At 43.8% G+C, this 13937-nt stretch overlaps 1 protein-coding gene across 8 annotated transcripts in view; it reads right to left on the bottom strand.

The window, feature by feature from the left end:
• The window catches only part of ZNF536 (zinc finger protein 536), a 349578-nt gene that overhangs the window by 60005 nt on the left and 275636 nt on the right, over window positions 1-13937 (bottom strand). Inside the window, exon 8 of one of the 8 annotated variants that reach the window (XM_054201285.1) lies at window positions 1301-1335. The exons of the other annotated variants lie outside the window; for them this stretch is intronic. Within the exon in view, the coding sequence (XP_054057260.1) occupies window positions 1322-1335 (14 nt within the window). The 3' untranslated portion in view covers window positions 1301-1321. Of the gene's footprint in view, window positions 1-1300; window positions 1336-13937 lie in introns of those variants that run through there. 8 annotated transcript variants of the gene reach the window in all.

Raw genomic sequence — 13937 nt, 5'->3', positions numbered from 1 at the left:
TAGAGCCCACGGGTTTCAAGCAGGGAGTGATTCCTTGCAGAGGAACATTTCTGTTGGGACCCTCTAGAAGACACAGGCAGACAAGCAGGGCTTGCCTTCCGGATGGGGCCAGAGGACAGGAAAGGAGGGTGGAAAACAAGCCAGGAAAAGACGCAACAACATGGGGTTTGGGGGAGATATTTAAAAAAAAAAAAAAAAAACCCAAACCAACCAACCAAACAGAAAACCACAACAAACGAACCCCCCAAAACACAATAAACAACAATCCCCACCCAACCAAAAAAAAAACAACCACCACCATCCCCACACCCTCAATGCTACAAATGTTCGGTTTTGCTTACAATTAAAACCTTCCTCAAGTCCATGAAGAGTTTCTCACCAATTTCAAACAGGCACGGGGCCCATTCTTACACTTTCAGTTGTATTACAAAAACACCTGAAAACTGGCCACATGGCTTGGCACTACGTAGGCACAGACTTTGCTAGCTGTTATTTTCGGCTATAGGGTCCTGCACACGCACAGAGCATAGAGAAAAGTCCAACAAGCAGGGGCCGGGTAATAATAAATAATAAATAATCCGGGCAGGTACCTTCAGGGTACAGCCTCAAAAACGGTGCTTTTGCAGTGGAAGCCCCAAGAGACGCCCAACGACAATGTCACCCTCTGCAAGCACAGCATAACAAATGCTAGCAATACATAGATGGTGAGACTAAGAGGTGGATTGATAGTGAGGGAAAAGAGGGCGAAGCGGGGAGACAGAGATAAGTTCACGGCACCGGAGCAGCATGACAAGGGCTCTGTGCGACAGGCGTTGTGTCCCCAGCTGCCCCAAGCGCCCCTTCCTCCCTCCCTCGCTGCTTGGGAAGTCATCTTCTAATCCCAACCAAGGAAACAGGTTACATCTTTCCAATCCTGCACCTAAACATCACCATCACGCTACTTCACCCTGGGACAGGAGGCAGATTCAGGGGTTCCTGCAGGCAGGAGAGGGAAGGTTAGGGTCCTGCTGACTGCCACCACATTCGCTTACTGGTTACCCAAAGAACAGGAGAGCACGGTTTGGGTAAGTGCATGCGTAACATGGGTATATTTTGTTCACAGCAAAGCAGGCATCTCCTCGGTCTACACTCCCACCGCCCATCCGGAAAAAGGTCCTCATGAAGATATAGCTATGGGAACTCACATAAATAGCGCTCAACTTCAATTTACAACAGAGCCCAGCGCAGCGCCCCTTAATTACAGCCAGACCCGTGAATGCAAGGTGTCTAGAATGAAAACAAAGGGTTAAAATACCTGTCTGGATTTTTTCTTGAAAATCAGTCATTGAGAATCATCTGTCAGTAAGACAAAATTAATTACTACATGTAAAAATGAAAAAAACCAACATAAATTTAAATATTACATAATATTACAAAAATGTTCATAAAATCCTATTGCTAATGATGCATGTTCACCTTTCTAATACTCCAACTAGCCAAGATTATTATACCCAATTTGCAATAATCAAAAAGGAGAGGAAAAAAAAAGGACTTTTTTTTTTTTAATTATTTTATCTGACTTTAGAAGCTTTGGAAAAAGCCTTCCACAAATTACAGTAACTTGCAAAATTCAGTCATGTTTTTGAATACTCTTAGAGGGCTGGTGCTGAAGAAATTGCTGGAGTTTAAATGTTAGATATTTATGCTTAACAAAGCTAGTAAATAGAAGCCTTAACCACTTCATTCACTCAAATCAGGGCAATTATTGCACTTTTCTCCTGCAAGTATTTCACTAATTTATGCATAGTTAGTTTTACTTATACATTAAATCAATTACTGGTAATATATTAAATATGTTTTTAAGTTTAACACGTAAATATAGTTCTGTACTGGAGCTTTAAGGCCTTTTTTGGAAAAGGTTGTACGTGTTTACATTAAAAGGGCTTTCAAAATTTGGCAGCGAATACACGCCCGAGCTCCCCAGAGCAGAGGCACAAACCTCCCGCATGCCCCAGGCCGGGGAGCCGCTTCCCCAGGGCAGCGCCCGGCACGCCGGGATGCCGCAGGAGCCAAAGGCGAGAGTCCGGGGAGCCACCTCCCACCTCCAAAAAGAGATTTAAAAAAAAAAAATATAATAATATATATATATATATATCTTCTAGACAGTATACTATGTGGAGTGTAGCCTCCAGCTTGGGATAATTCCTAAGTTAATAATAATAAAAAAAGCATGCTCCAATGCCGCTCAGTTTCGTCATTTTCAACACATAACCCTCTATGAGAACAGAGGGATAAGATGTAAACCCCGCCACAATTCCAGACTTGCACTTGCACGGTCTGACAAACACTGATCAACTCTGTCCCATTTAATTTCCCTTTGGAACGTGGGACAGTTTATGGCTGACTCCCATTCCCTTCACCCCACAGCATCAGCACATGGTACCGCTTCTGACCTGCCTGAGCTTTCCTACTCCGCACCAGAGTGAGAATACGGGATGGCCAGTGATGGTGAGACTGGGACACTGCGTGCAGACCACCGCAATCAGCTCTAGAAACTGGTCCTTGCGATATTTAGCCCGAATACCAAGATCTAACGGGATTCTGAGGAGGAAGTTCAGCAGAAGCTGGCTACATTCATCCCCGTGAGATGCTGCTGGGTCCCTCACAGGAGGGGCTGAGCGGCCTTTTTATTGTGGTTTGACATAGAGAGGGGGTCCTTGGCATTGTGCAGTGCAAGTCCCTCAGATATCGGCCTCAGGAATAACTCCATCCAAACCCCAGACACGAAGAGCTCTTATTCATAGATAAACAGGTATACAAAGAAAGAAAGAAAAAGAATGAGGAATTACTGAAATCAGCAAAAGCTTTTTCAAATCATCAAAGCTTACAAAATCAGTAGATATTGCCCCTCCACCCAGACCATTTCCTCTGGATGACTCTCAGACCGGCAGTGGTTACCGTCCCGGCCAAAACCAGGTATCACCAAAGCATGGAGCCTTACAGCTAGAAGAGCAAGCACGGACAGATCGTCTGCTGTGAAAAATGTGTATAGCGTAAAGATCTTCCCTGAGGATGAGACTCCTCCACGTCTCCTTCCACAAAACTTCCATTAAAAAAAAGGAAATCTTGCAGAACAACGGCTATGGAGTCAAAATAAGTCCTATGTTAACAGGGTAGAAAGGTTACACTAGAGGGTGGAAAGACACTCATGCGGCAGGGCAGTTTTGAGGAGGTTACTCCTCCCAGCTGGACCAGCACCAGAGATGCAGCAAGGCTCAGCCCGCGGGTGCTGCCCCGAAAGCCAGGAGGCAAATCGCTAGTTCTTTCTTGGACCCAGTTTCCTCAACCAAGAAAGCTGAGACTGCAAATTGCTATTAAGAATTGGAAGGGAAAAGTGTCTTTTGTTGAAGACATGAAGGGGGGAGGGAATTAATAAAGCAGCAGAAAATGGGAATTGGTTGCCAAACTGGAAAAATCAATTATTCTACTGAACAACAGTAGTGACAAATATAGCTGCCTCTACTCCCTCCTCCTCCTCCTCCTCCATTGAACAAATTGTTAAAAGAACCAACAATCTGTTGAACGACAACCCCCGGTATGGTGTCATCGTTTAAAAAGTGAACACAGAAAAGGTCTTGTTAAAAAGGAGGCACAAAGCTCCAGACATGATTTTGGATTCACCCTCAGTGAATCCCAGAGTTCGTTTTGTTGAGTTTAAAGCAGCCATTCTGAACTAGGTGTTTGATCATATCAATGCAAACAAATGCTTGAAAAGCACCCAAAACAGCCCAGATCATGACGATAGTGTTTGGACTCCTTCCATCTAAGAGCAAATTCCCGCAGTCACTTAGCCCCCCACCTGAGAGGATCTTCGCTTTGTTTGGGTTTTTTTTTTTTTTTTTAAAATAAGAGAACATACCAGCATTGTCTTTGGTCCAATTATTACACTTTTAAATGCAAAATGAGGTTTCAAAACCAGCTGATAATTTTTTCTCTTCAAGAGGGATGAATAAAAACCCGGTGGTGACCCACCGGGTTGGCAGCGTTGCGGAGCAAGGTCCTGCGGGTTTCTTTGGAAGAACTGATCTCGCATTAGCAGCAGGAAAAGGAAAATGGTGGGAATTTTTGTTCCGTGCCACGTTGGTGATTAGGGTAGGGTTGAATGAAATGGGAGGCGTCGGTAAGGTGAGGCTGCAGGACAGGTGCTGGGAGCAGGGCACCCGAAGGGCAGCGGCGTGGCTGGGGACCCACGGGCGCCCGCGCCTCATGTGCTGCAGCGCGGGGCCCATCCCTCCTCATTTCTTTAAAGAGATTTTACATCTTTACTGTTAAAGTGGTGATCCGGTAAAGGTAAGGGAAGCAATACCAAGGGGTAGCAAATATTTCCGAGATAAACCAGGAAAGTGATGTGCCATGCCAGCTGAAGACCATGGCCAACGCACCATCACAATGGTTGCTGTTTTGGCCATCTCAGACCACCAAGTTATGATTTTTTTAACATTTCCAGCCTGTGGCAGGTGGGTTCATGCATCTCTGCTAATAAAACAGCGTCTCATGGCAAGCTTCAAAGCTGTCTTTACACTTGCACTCTCAGGCACTTACTACAAGGAATGTACCCATGCCAAAATGCTTTGGTTGCCAAACTGATAAAATGAATAATGCTGGACACCATTTTTGCTTTCTTTTCCTTGTCAGATGAATACATTAAAAAAACATGCTAAAAAACTAAGAATCTTAATAGCTGTTGAGCATTCAGCAGATGGTACCATCTAGACCCATCTAATTCAAGGCCAAGCAGTCTAAATCCCAGTTGTAGACAAGAAATAAAATTTAATAGTGATGAATAGGGGGCAAAAGCAATGACTTGAGAAAACTGAGGGGATCATCCATTCCTTTCGCTCGGAAAATAAAGGGCAGTTACTACACTTAGTGGCAGGAGATTTGACCAATGTGCCAACAAAAAGCCAAACTTGATTCTGATCTAATCTGCGAAAGTGCCAGTTCAGGAGTCACGTCTGATCTACAGAGGGGTACAGAGATCCAAGTCAGGCTTAATTCTACTTTTGCTCTACAAGAAATATCTTTAAAAAATATATCCATATGTCCATACATATATGAAACCAGTTTCCAGAATATTTACACTAAGAAAATATGCCATGGCTGAACCATCCACAGAAACTGCTATTTTCTGTTAATATTTTTAAAGCTATATTTTTAATTCTTTCTAATGAGGAGAGCTACTTTTCAGGGAGGAAAGCACAGCAAAACTGAAAAAAAAAAAAAAAAAGAGATTGATTCCCGAGTACAAAGTGCAATGAAAGGCTGTATATGCGTTTCATGTAAGCATACATTATGCCTTCCATATTGTTTAAACTTGCTCTTCACTGAACTACTCTACATGTAACTAAATTACAAATGGCTCAATGCTAACAAAACATAGCAAATTAAGACAGAATCAGGTCAGACTTCTGTTTGAATTATCTAACTGAATCTCTAACCTGGCGCAGTAGTTGGCCACAGTCAAAAATACATTAAATACACACAAGCATATATATATATACACACACACACATATATACACACGCACATACGTGTATGTATGCATATATATATACACACACACACATATGTGTATGTATGTCTATGAGCATGTGAACAAATGCATTTAAAAAAAAAAAAAGCCAGACAGAAAGTGCAGGAGCTGAAATCTGTGTGCCGGAGTATATTGCCAGGGAAGTTGGGGGCAGCGGGATGGAAACAGGACGTATTTAGACCAAGACTCCCTTAATTGTGGGTACAATCAGACCCACAAAAACCCCCATTGAGATACAAGATGAAGCATTTGCATCTTTGGATACCTGATTTGATCCTGCCATCAGGCAGGGAGACAGACACCAGCGTAAATACCCAGAGACTGCGTGAAATGATAGACAGAAATCTATAGGTTCACAGCAAAATTGCTAAAGGCAGTGATCAGCCTAAAAGGTTCATTGCTAGGAGAAGGCAGTGATACTGCACATTAATGAAAGCCTGGACCTATCACCTGCCGCAATAATTACCATGCTAATATGGGGGGTTGCCTCCGTTTGTGTTTTTTGGCATTCCCATTGCTACCAGAAACTGCAAATTCAAACACTGTATGTGCAACTTAACTGAAAAGATTCCCACCTTAATGCTGTGCAGAAGAAATAAACTATGTTTGATTTGGGGTTTTGGTTGCTGGTAGGGTTTCGGGGGTTTTTTGTTGGTTTTTTTTTTTTGTTTGGGGTTTTTTGGGTTTTTTTTTGCATTTTCACTTTTAGATTTCCTTTGACTAGGTGAACTTCAGGCTATAGAAACGCACGCAGGCATTGCAGCTATACCCAGATACCAGCATACAAATCTCTTCTGTACGGGGAAACACATAAACACTAATCCATTTTCTATACAAAATGTAAAACTTCGCATGTTCTGTTCAAGCTCATTACTGACTAGTATCTTAAGCTTGTCAAGTGTTTTAAAGGAGCTTTCCAAGAGAAGTTTGTAGTTAAGCATATGGTAAGCTCGTCCAGTCCATATGACTGGTTGAGCATCGACCACTACTGTTGATACAGTTTCCCTCAATATTATGACAGTATTTGTCAATGAAAATTAAATTGCTGTCAAACTTTTCCCACTAAACTTACGGCACAACACTCGCAGAGAGCCAGCTTCGTGACTCAAGCCAATAAGGCCTCTTCTAAATACTCCTTTATTTTACTCATTTGTGGAAAAGTCCCTGCGGATTTATTTCTGACTTTTGCAATAACCAATAAAGGCTTTCCAGTGCTTTCCGCGAAAAAATTCTGTGAAGCCATATTTAATGCATTTACTGTTTTTTCTTATATTCTGTGAAAATCATGTATGCAAACAGCCGCAGCATTATCTGGGCAATCTGTAAGCGCGGGTGCATTTACAGACAGCAGAATGGGTGACGATGCTGTGCCAAACATGAGGAATCACACATGGATGTGACACGTCCTGCTCGTGTATACAAACATCTGCTCAAGTTCATATTTCGAGGGTCGGGGAGGAATCACGTAATGAAAAAAGCCTAAAAAAACCCAACAAACCAAACAGGTCCAAAAATAACAATAATAGCTTTACTATCTTTAAAATTACTTTAAGGAGTTAGTTGGTGAAATGTTGCATGTTTTAAACAAATTAGATACAAGTTTCTCTTTTACCTTTGTATTATTTTTTTTCAAATGCTGAGAAACAATCCTTACGAACAAAATACATTAGAACTTCACTGAGCAATTACACCAAAGGCGGCTGTTTCTTAATCAACCTTAAACTTAAAAAAAAAAAAAAAAAAAAAAAAAAAAAAGCATTATAGCCAGTTATAGGATTGGGTTTTTTATATCACATTAAAAAAAAGGTGTAATGGAAGATGCCAACAGTGAATAAGCAGTCTGGGAAGAAAAAAAAAATATGTATAGATGGGTATACCAAGAATAATAAAGCAGTAATTGTCATAAGTAACGAAAGACGATTGCCATTTTTATTTGGTGTTTTACCATCTCCCTTCTACACATGAATCTAGTCTCCGATGTAGGAGAATACTTGTACTGTAAGTATTTGCACATTTCTCTTGCACATTTCTCATTAGACTACGCAGCCAGCACCTCGGGATCATCAAGTCAATGCTACGTGATATTTACCGACAACTGCAGCACCAAACTGGGCACCAAGCTTGAGCTTTGGCCAGGCAGACTCTGCCGAGGACATGGGCAGGGCATGTCCCAAGCCCATCACAAGTGATTTTCAGAGGCCAGAGAGTGCCAAACAGCCAACCTCCCCCGGCTGGGATGGGAGCACATCGGGTCTGCTGGAGTAGGTCCCCAGTTTTGCCTGGGCGCGCTGGTCCACAAGATGCCGTCATAGGTGGTAGAGGCTGTCCAAGCTCTGCACCAGATGGGGAAGCTGGAAAACCAGGGCCCACCTCGCCCTGGGACTTTTATTTGCGACTCCTATTGCATTATTGAACCAATCCTGCTCCAACAGATGGGCACTCTTTCCATCCAAACGCAGGAGCTAGTAAATACCTTGCGTCTCCATATCTTTCCACAATGAGGGGCTTCAGTTTGATGTTTCTACTCTAACAGATCAAATACCTGTGAAGATTGTGCTCTGGTAGAAAATCAGAAGTCAAGATGCTCTTCCCTTGCCTAATCTGGGGCTGCAGAAAGACAAATCAGCAGCGGTGGACCTTTTCTCATTTTGGGATCCCTTTGTAAGGAACAGGGGATAGTGCTCAAGGTCACTGGCTTTGGTGTTTTTGACAAAATTATTTGTCTGCTCTTAAATTCAATGGGCAATTTCAGTTGCAGCCACTTCCCAAAGCCTAAATTTAGCAGTTTGTAATACTTAGTCAGTCTGTTGGGAAGGCAGCAATGTCCCTAAAATACAGATATGGAATTAAAATACGGAGCAGAACAATGACTCTATTTGTCTCTTATATGGAGACACATACACAGAGATTACTCAGATGGAAAAAGGGATATAAGAAGAATCCCAGAAATGACAAGCGCACATTAAGCATCATCATGTTTTAGACTGAGATATTTCTTTGAGAAATTATTTGCAACTCAGAGCCATACCTCCGCAGCACACACGTGGCTTGGGTATGGTGAGCAACTGGAGCGGAGATTAGCCGGAGACTCTAGCAGAGAAAAATGGAAGAAGGCTGATACATATCTATGTTCAAAGGTGATAATGTCACCCTGGCCCATCACAATTTCAGTAGGCTGATGGTGGAATTTAAGTCTCTCTCATATCGAGTACACAAAGAGGTACATCTTGGCAGTATAACAAAAGCCAATGTGGGTGGCAAGGTAGCTGCAAATTTAAGCATGAATGCTCTGGATGTGGGGGCTTGCACCTGATTACCAGATGCTTCAAGCAGATGGCCAGGGAGAGGAGAGAACAAGGCTCATGGTTGCTTTGATAGGGTTACAAAAAGCACCAAAACCAGAGAACAGAAAAAAAGAAAGCTTCCCTGACTGCACAAGGTATCAGATCAACAGGGCATCACCGAGACACGGTACGCTCCACACCAGGTTTGAGAGGTGAGTCCCAGAACCAGGCTGGTGGTTAAATATCAGCAGCAAAGATGATAGAAATGGGGTTCAGGAGAGAGGAGAAAAAAGAAAGAAAGAAAAAAACGATTACCACTATGCAGAATAAGGAGATGCTATTTAAGTACGGGATATTCTTGGGGTTTTTCTCTTTGGAGGAGTTCCTCCCATAGGAGGCTTTGCACTGATGTATCATTTAGTATGCGTAGGAGTCAACATAGGCTATTTCTTTGGGGCTGCGAATGAGCTTCCCTACAAGCAGTGAGAAGTGCCAAGCCATGGGGGAGGAAAAGAAAAAAAAAACCCACAAAACAAAAAACCCAACAAACAAAAACTCCCCACATTACAAAGGAAAAATCAAAAAGCTCATTTTGTTCACTTTTCTGGAAGATGGTAGCAAGGTTTTTGCAAAACAGTATTTCAAGTTCACACAACGCAGCGTAAAAATTTGAGAATTTGACTCTATTTCACCCTGACAATTAACCAGACAAAATTCAGCTGAGCAATCCACCTCAATGATCTGGGCAGTATTTGCGTAATGGGATGTCTGATCCTGTCTCAGGACCGGTTGACCTGGCACTGCCAAGACGCGGGTCTGGTTGGTACGGGGGACGGGGCACCTCCGAAGGCAGCCACGAGCCTTCCTGCCCCAGCGTCCACAACGGCGCGGTGGGGGAGAGCATTACGGTGCTGGTGTAAACCACGGGTAACTGGTGACCTGAAATCATTAAAAATCCATGTTCATCACATTTCTCAGGAGGAGGCGGCTTCGGCCGGGCATCTTGGCTAACCTCCCACTCCAATCGCCTCACCCTGCCAGCTCCACTGCTCTGTGTGCTTTTGGTTTAGTATTTTATCCTCCATAACCCCTTCCCGGTATTTCCAAGGGGCGCACAGAACAGAAACGGCTGCTCTCTGTACGCACCACCAGCAGCCAAACTGGTTCTTCCATACCCGAGTGCTACAGAAACATACGGCAAAGGAAGAAGCATCTCCCCAAACACCTGAATACAGCATCCATGGGTCCCCACGGACCCTGCAAGGCAGTGGGTCCAGGTCCACGTTCAGAAACATAACACTAGGATAACAAATGTTTGATAGCTTAATGCAGCTTAAAAATACCTGATGTGCTGCAATGGAAAGACGGAGCTGCCGTTAGGAGGGATGTAGGGTGGTGGCACATTGCCTTCATGACTGCCCATCCCAAAAGCCCCATCTTGCACCTTTCTGGTGGTGGCAAACCACGGACGAGAGGTTTGGCGCATCCAGGGAGGGATGCGCAGACTCACTCTGAGGAGATTCAGGGCGGGGACCCCGCATCCCCCTCAACCACAAAAATGCACAGAGAGAGAGGGTTCGCCGAGTTCCTCACCCCATCCCAGCCACAGGAATGCCTTTTTTGACACCCGGCAGCCCAACAGGCACCTCTCCAGGGGACCAAGGGGCACAGTTTCCCCTCCGCCTCCCCAGGCCACCCGCCGGCGCCCGGGAGGAGGGAGAACGGGGGCACGGGGAGAAGAAAGGAGGATCTTTCTTACTGAGGCCTCTCCTCTTTAGCGCGCTAATCATTACAGCACATCCGCTCAGCATTACTTTTTCCTTCTGCACAAATAATTAAGAAACACCTGTGTTCTTTTCATTCAATAACACACGTTTCAGAGAAAGACTCTCTTTTAAGCTTACTCAGATTATTTTCTGTTACCGCGATTCAGCTGACAAAATAACAATGACTCACTTTGCCAAGGACTGAGAAAAGGGGGAGGGAGAGGCTATCAACCGTACCGTTAAAAAAAAAGATAAATTAAAAACTCAAATAAATATTGACAATAAAAAAGAAGCAACCTTAACATTTATCTCCTTCAAAATGGCCGGTGCCCCCATGCAACTTTGAAATCTGAATAAACTCCTGGAGGTGACTCTTTGCCAACGTTCGCTCCTATGCCAGCTTTCTCACAAACGAACAGCTTGTATCTCCATGAAAACCAATGGATGGAACAAATTGTATTAAATTATGTAAAATGATACTAAAGAGCACAATCTACCAGTAAAAAAAAAAATATTTAAAAATCGGAAAATCTTGTTTTTATAAATTTGAGAAAATTGTAAGAGATAATCAGGAGGGGGAAATGTTAAATTTTTATTGCACTTAAAGGGATGTCTCATGGCTTTAAGCAGGAAATGAGATTTATTCTCTCATAGGTCAGACACACATAATTCTTTGGTGCCGTTGACACCTGTGAGTTATTTAGCCTTCCTCATACTTTAGCATGTAGAGAAATCCCATCTCTATGAAGCTGAGCGTAGCCCTGTGACAGTCTCAAATTGTCCCTCCCCATCACACTGTAGGAGCTGTCAGCGCACATTATGTATCCAAATTTCCTTCTAGTTCTCAGAGACCCTTTTCGGAGGGGGAAGGGGATGCAAATAACTGTAATTAGCACCAAATTTGCTATATCCTCGGAAAATGATTAAGGATATTTTCAGCACCTTTTGGGGACTTTAGTAATTTAAATATACTGCCGTGTCCACGCAAAGAACATTCCAGTAACTTTGCCTGAAATGGGTTTTAAATTGATGATTTCTAAGCATGAGTCAGTTAATCATGAACAAAAAGGATCTGACTATTTCTGTATCCAGGGTGGCAGAGAGGGTGAGGTTGTGAGAGCTTTTGGCTGGTCCGAGACTTTAAATGCCACTCTATTGGCATACAATAGGACGCCGTAACTCAGGGCTTTGTTCTGGTAGCGCAGAGCCCTGCGGCCGCCGAGCCCCTCGGTTCCCAGCCTCGTGCCATACGGCGCCCGCGGGTTTGAGGCACGATTTGGAAGAGAAGCCCGTCCCCTGCGAGGGCAGCGGGACCTGGCAGCGGGTCAGTGGCTTCTGGTGGGGTCCCGCTAGCCAGAGCGTCCCCCGGGGATGTGGGAGGTGGCCGGTACCCGGGGTGCGGGCAGGGATCCCTCAGCTGCCCAGCTTCACCGAAGGTGCTGAAAAATGAAACAGGGTGAACCAGATATAGAATCATAGAATCACAGATTCTTCATGGTTGGAAAGGACCTTTGAGATCATCAAGTCCAACCATACACACACACACAAAAAAAATAAATACCAAAACCCAAAAAACCCACACAACAACCCCTACAATCTCTGCCACCAGAGCATGCATATATTGTCTTCAATCAAAGAGACAGAGCGACATTAATCCAGTTTTAAAATAAAGAGGTTTGTCTGCATGTGCGTTATTTTTTCTTTTTTTTTTTTTGTTTTTTTTTTTTTTTTTTTTTTCTTTCCCCCTTTCTATTGCGAGACCCTGAAATGCAGACTCATGATTCTTGGCTGCAACAGATAGTTAATTTATTCCGCAACTGCATTAACTCAGTGTACATCTAAAACCTTCCTAACCTATCTCTGGAAGGATATTTTTTATGCCAGATGAGTGAGGGTTAGCTTTAACTCAGTTCTACCACACAGCTCTCCACTGGAGATCTTTGCAATCCTAAAAAAAAAAAAAAAATATATGTATATATAAAAAAAATAAAAAATAACTTCTGCAGCCAGTAAAGCACATACGAGAACCGCTCAGCAGGACAAATGAGCATTGTAGCTTCCATAGTCACATACGCCACAGGGAGCCCCAACTAATTTCCACTCTCAATAGAGCTTATACAGACCTGGAAGCTTAAAATTGTTCCTGTCTTTCCATTGAATAACACTGGGCTCCTGTAAAAAAAAAGGCACTCCTTTCCTGAAGGGCAAGAGGAATTTGAAGGCCTCAGGGCTCCAGAGGGAGAAGCGGCTCTGCCCCTTCCCTACGCGGCTGCTCGGTGGCCAGTGAAACCCAATACAGCCAATAAAACACAGGAGCTTTCATGTCCCACCACCGCCGCGAACCCCACCTCCGCTGCCGGGGAAAAAAAAACAGAGGAGAAGAGCCCATCGGAGGCTGCGAAAGCGTGGGAGCCGACGCCAGGATCGCCTGCTGGAAAACGACAGCGTGGTCGCTATTTTTGCAAACAGGTAGTGCTCAAAAAGCTGGCCTCGAAGGGTTAACGCCTTGACTCGACAAATAAAATTTCCCCGTCTCTGCGATCCAGTCGCCACCGACAGCCTACCCTCGTGACTCACAGCAGCTGGAGTTGCTAAACTGGCAGCATCGTAGCGTGGCATCAGGAAATTCAAGATAAAAAACATATACCATGTAAAAATAATCCTAATAAATTCTGGAAAATGTAGATGTGTAAAGCTCCACGCGCTAAAAAAGCATCCTGCTAGAGAAACTATTTTTAAAATGGCTATTAGGAGGTGTGAAAGCAAAGCTGTCTATTATGTTTCTAAAGAAAGGCACCAAATGCTTATTTTTCATCCCGATGAATTCCGAGTGGCCGTTTTCCGACAGACAGTTAGCACAAGGTCACTGCCAGTCAGCGGGCTGACAGCCAGCACAGCCTCCCGGGCACGGGCCACCAAAACCCCCGCACCAGAGGGACCAGACACTTGGGGAGAAAATGGAACTGGGCGAAACAACGTTGGTTGAGATCATCCGAATGAAACCTGATCTCAGCTGCTGTTTTCTGGGTTTCTCTTTCATACCTTTTCTTGTGCAGCGGGATAATTCGGTATTTTATTTTATTTTTTCATCATTAAAATCCAGCAGCTCTTTTACTTACGTGTTTTTCATGTGGTAAATTGAGGGAATAATAAAGTATAATAATAAAAAAAAGACGGGTAAAATATTTCCTTCCCCTCTGTGCGACTCCCACCGCAGACAATGCGAATCCCACAACACATGTTTGTAGGGAAATCGGAGCACACTCAGGGCTAGAAGTGCAAATTCATCCCGTCGAAATGATTAAACCAGGCACG

This window comes from Rissa tridactyla, chromosome 4, assembly GCF_028500815.1.
Source record: "Rissa tridactyla isolate bRisTri1 chromosome 4, bRisTri1.patW.cur.20221130, whole genome shotgun sequence".
Classification (NCBI taxonomy): Eukaryota; Metazoa; Chordata; class Aves; order Charadriiformes; family Laridae; genus Rissa; species Rissa tridactyla.
This window is presented reverse-complemented; position numbering and strand designations above follow the sequence as displayed.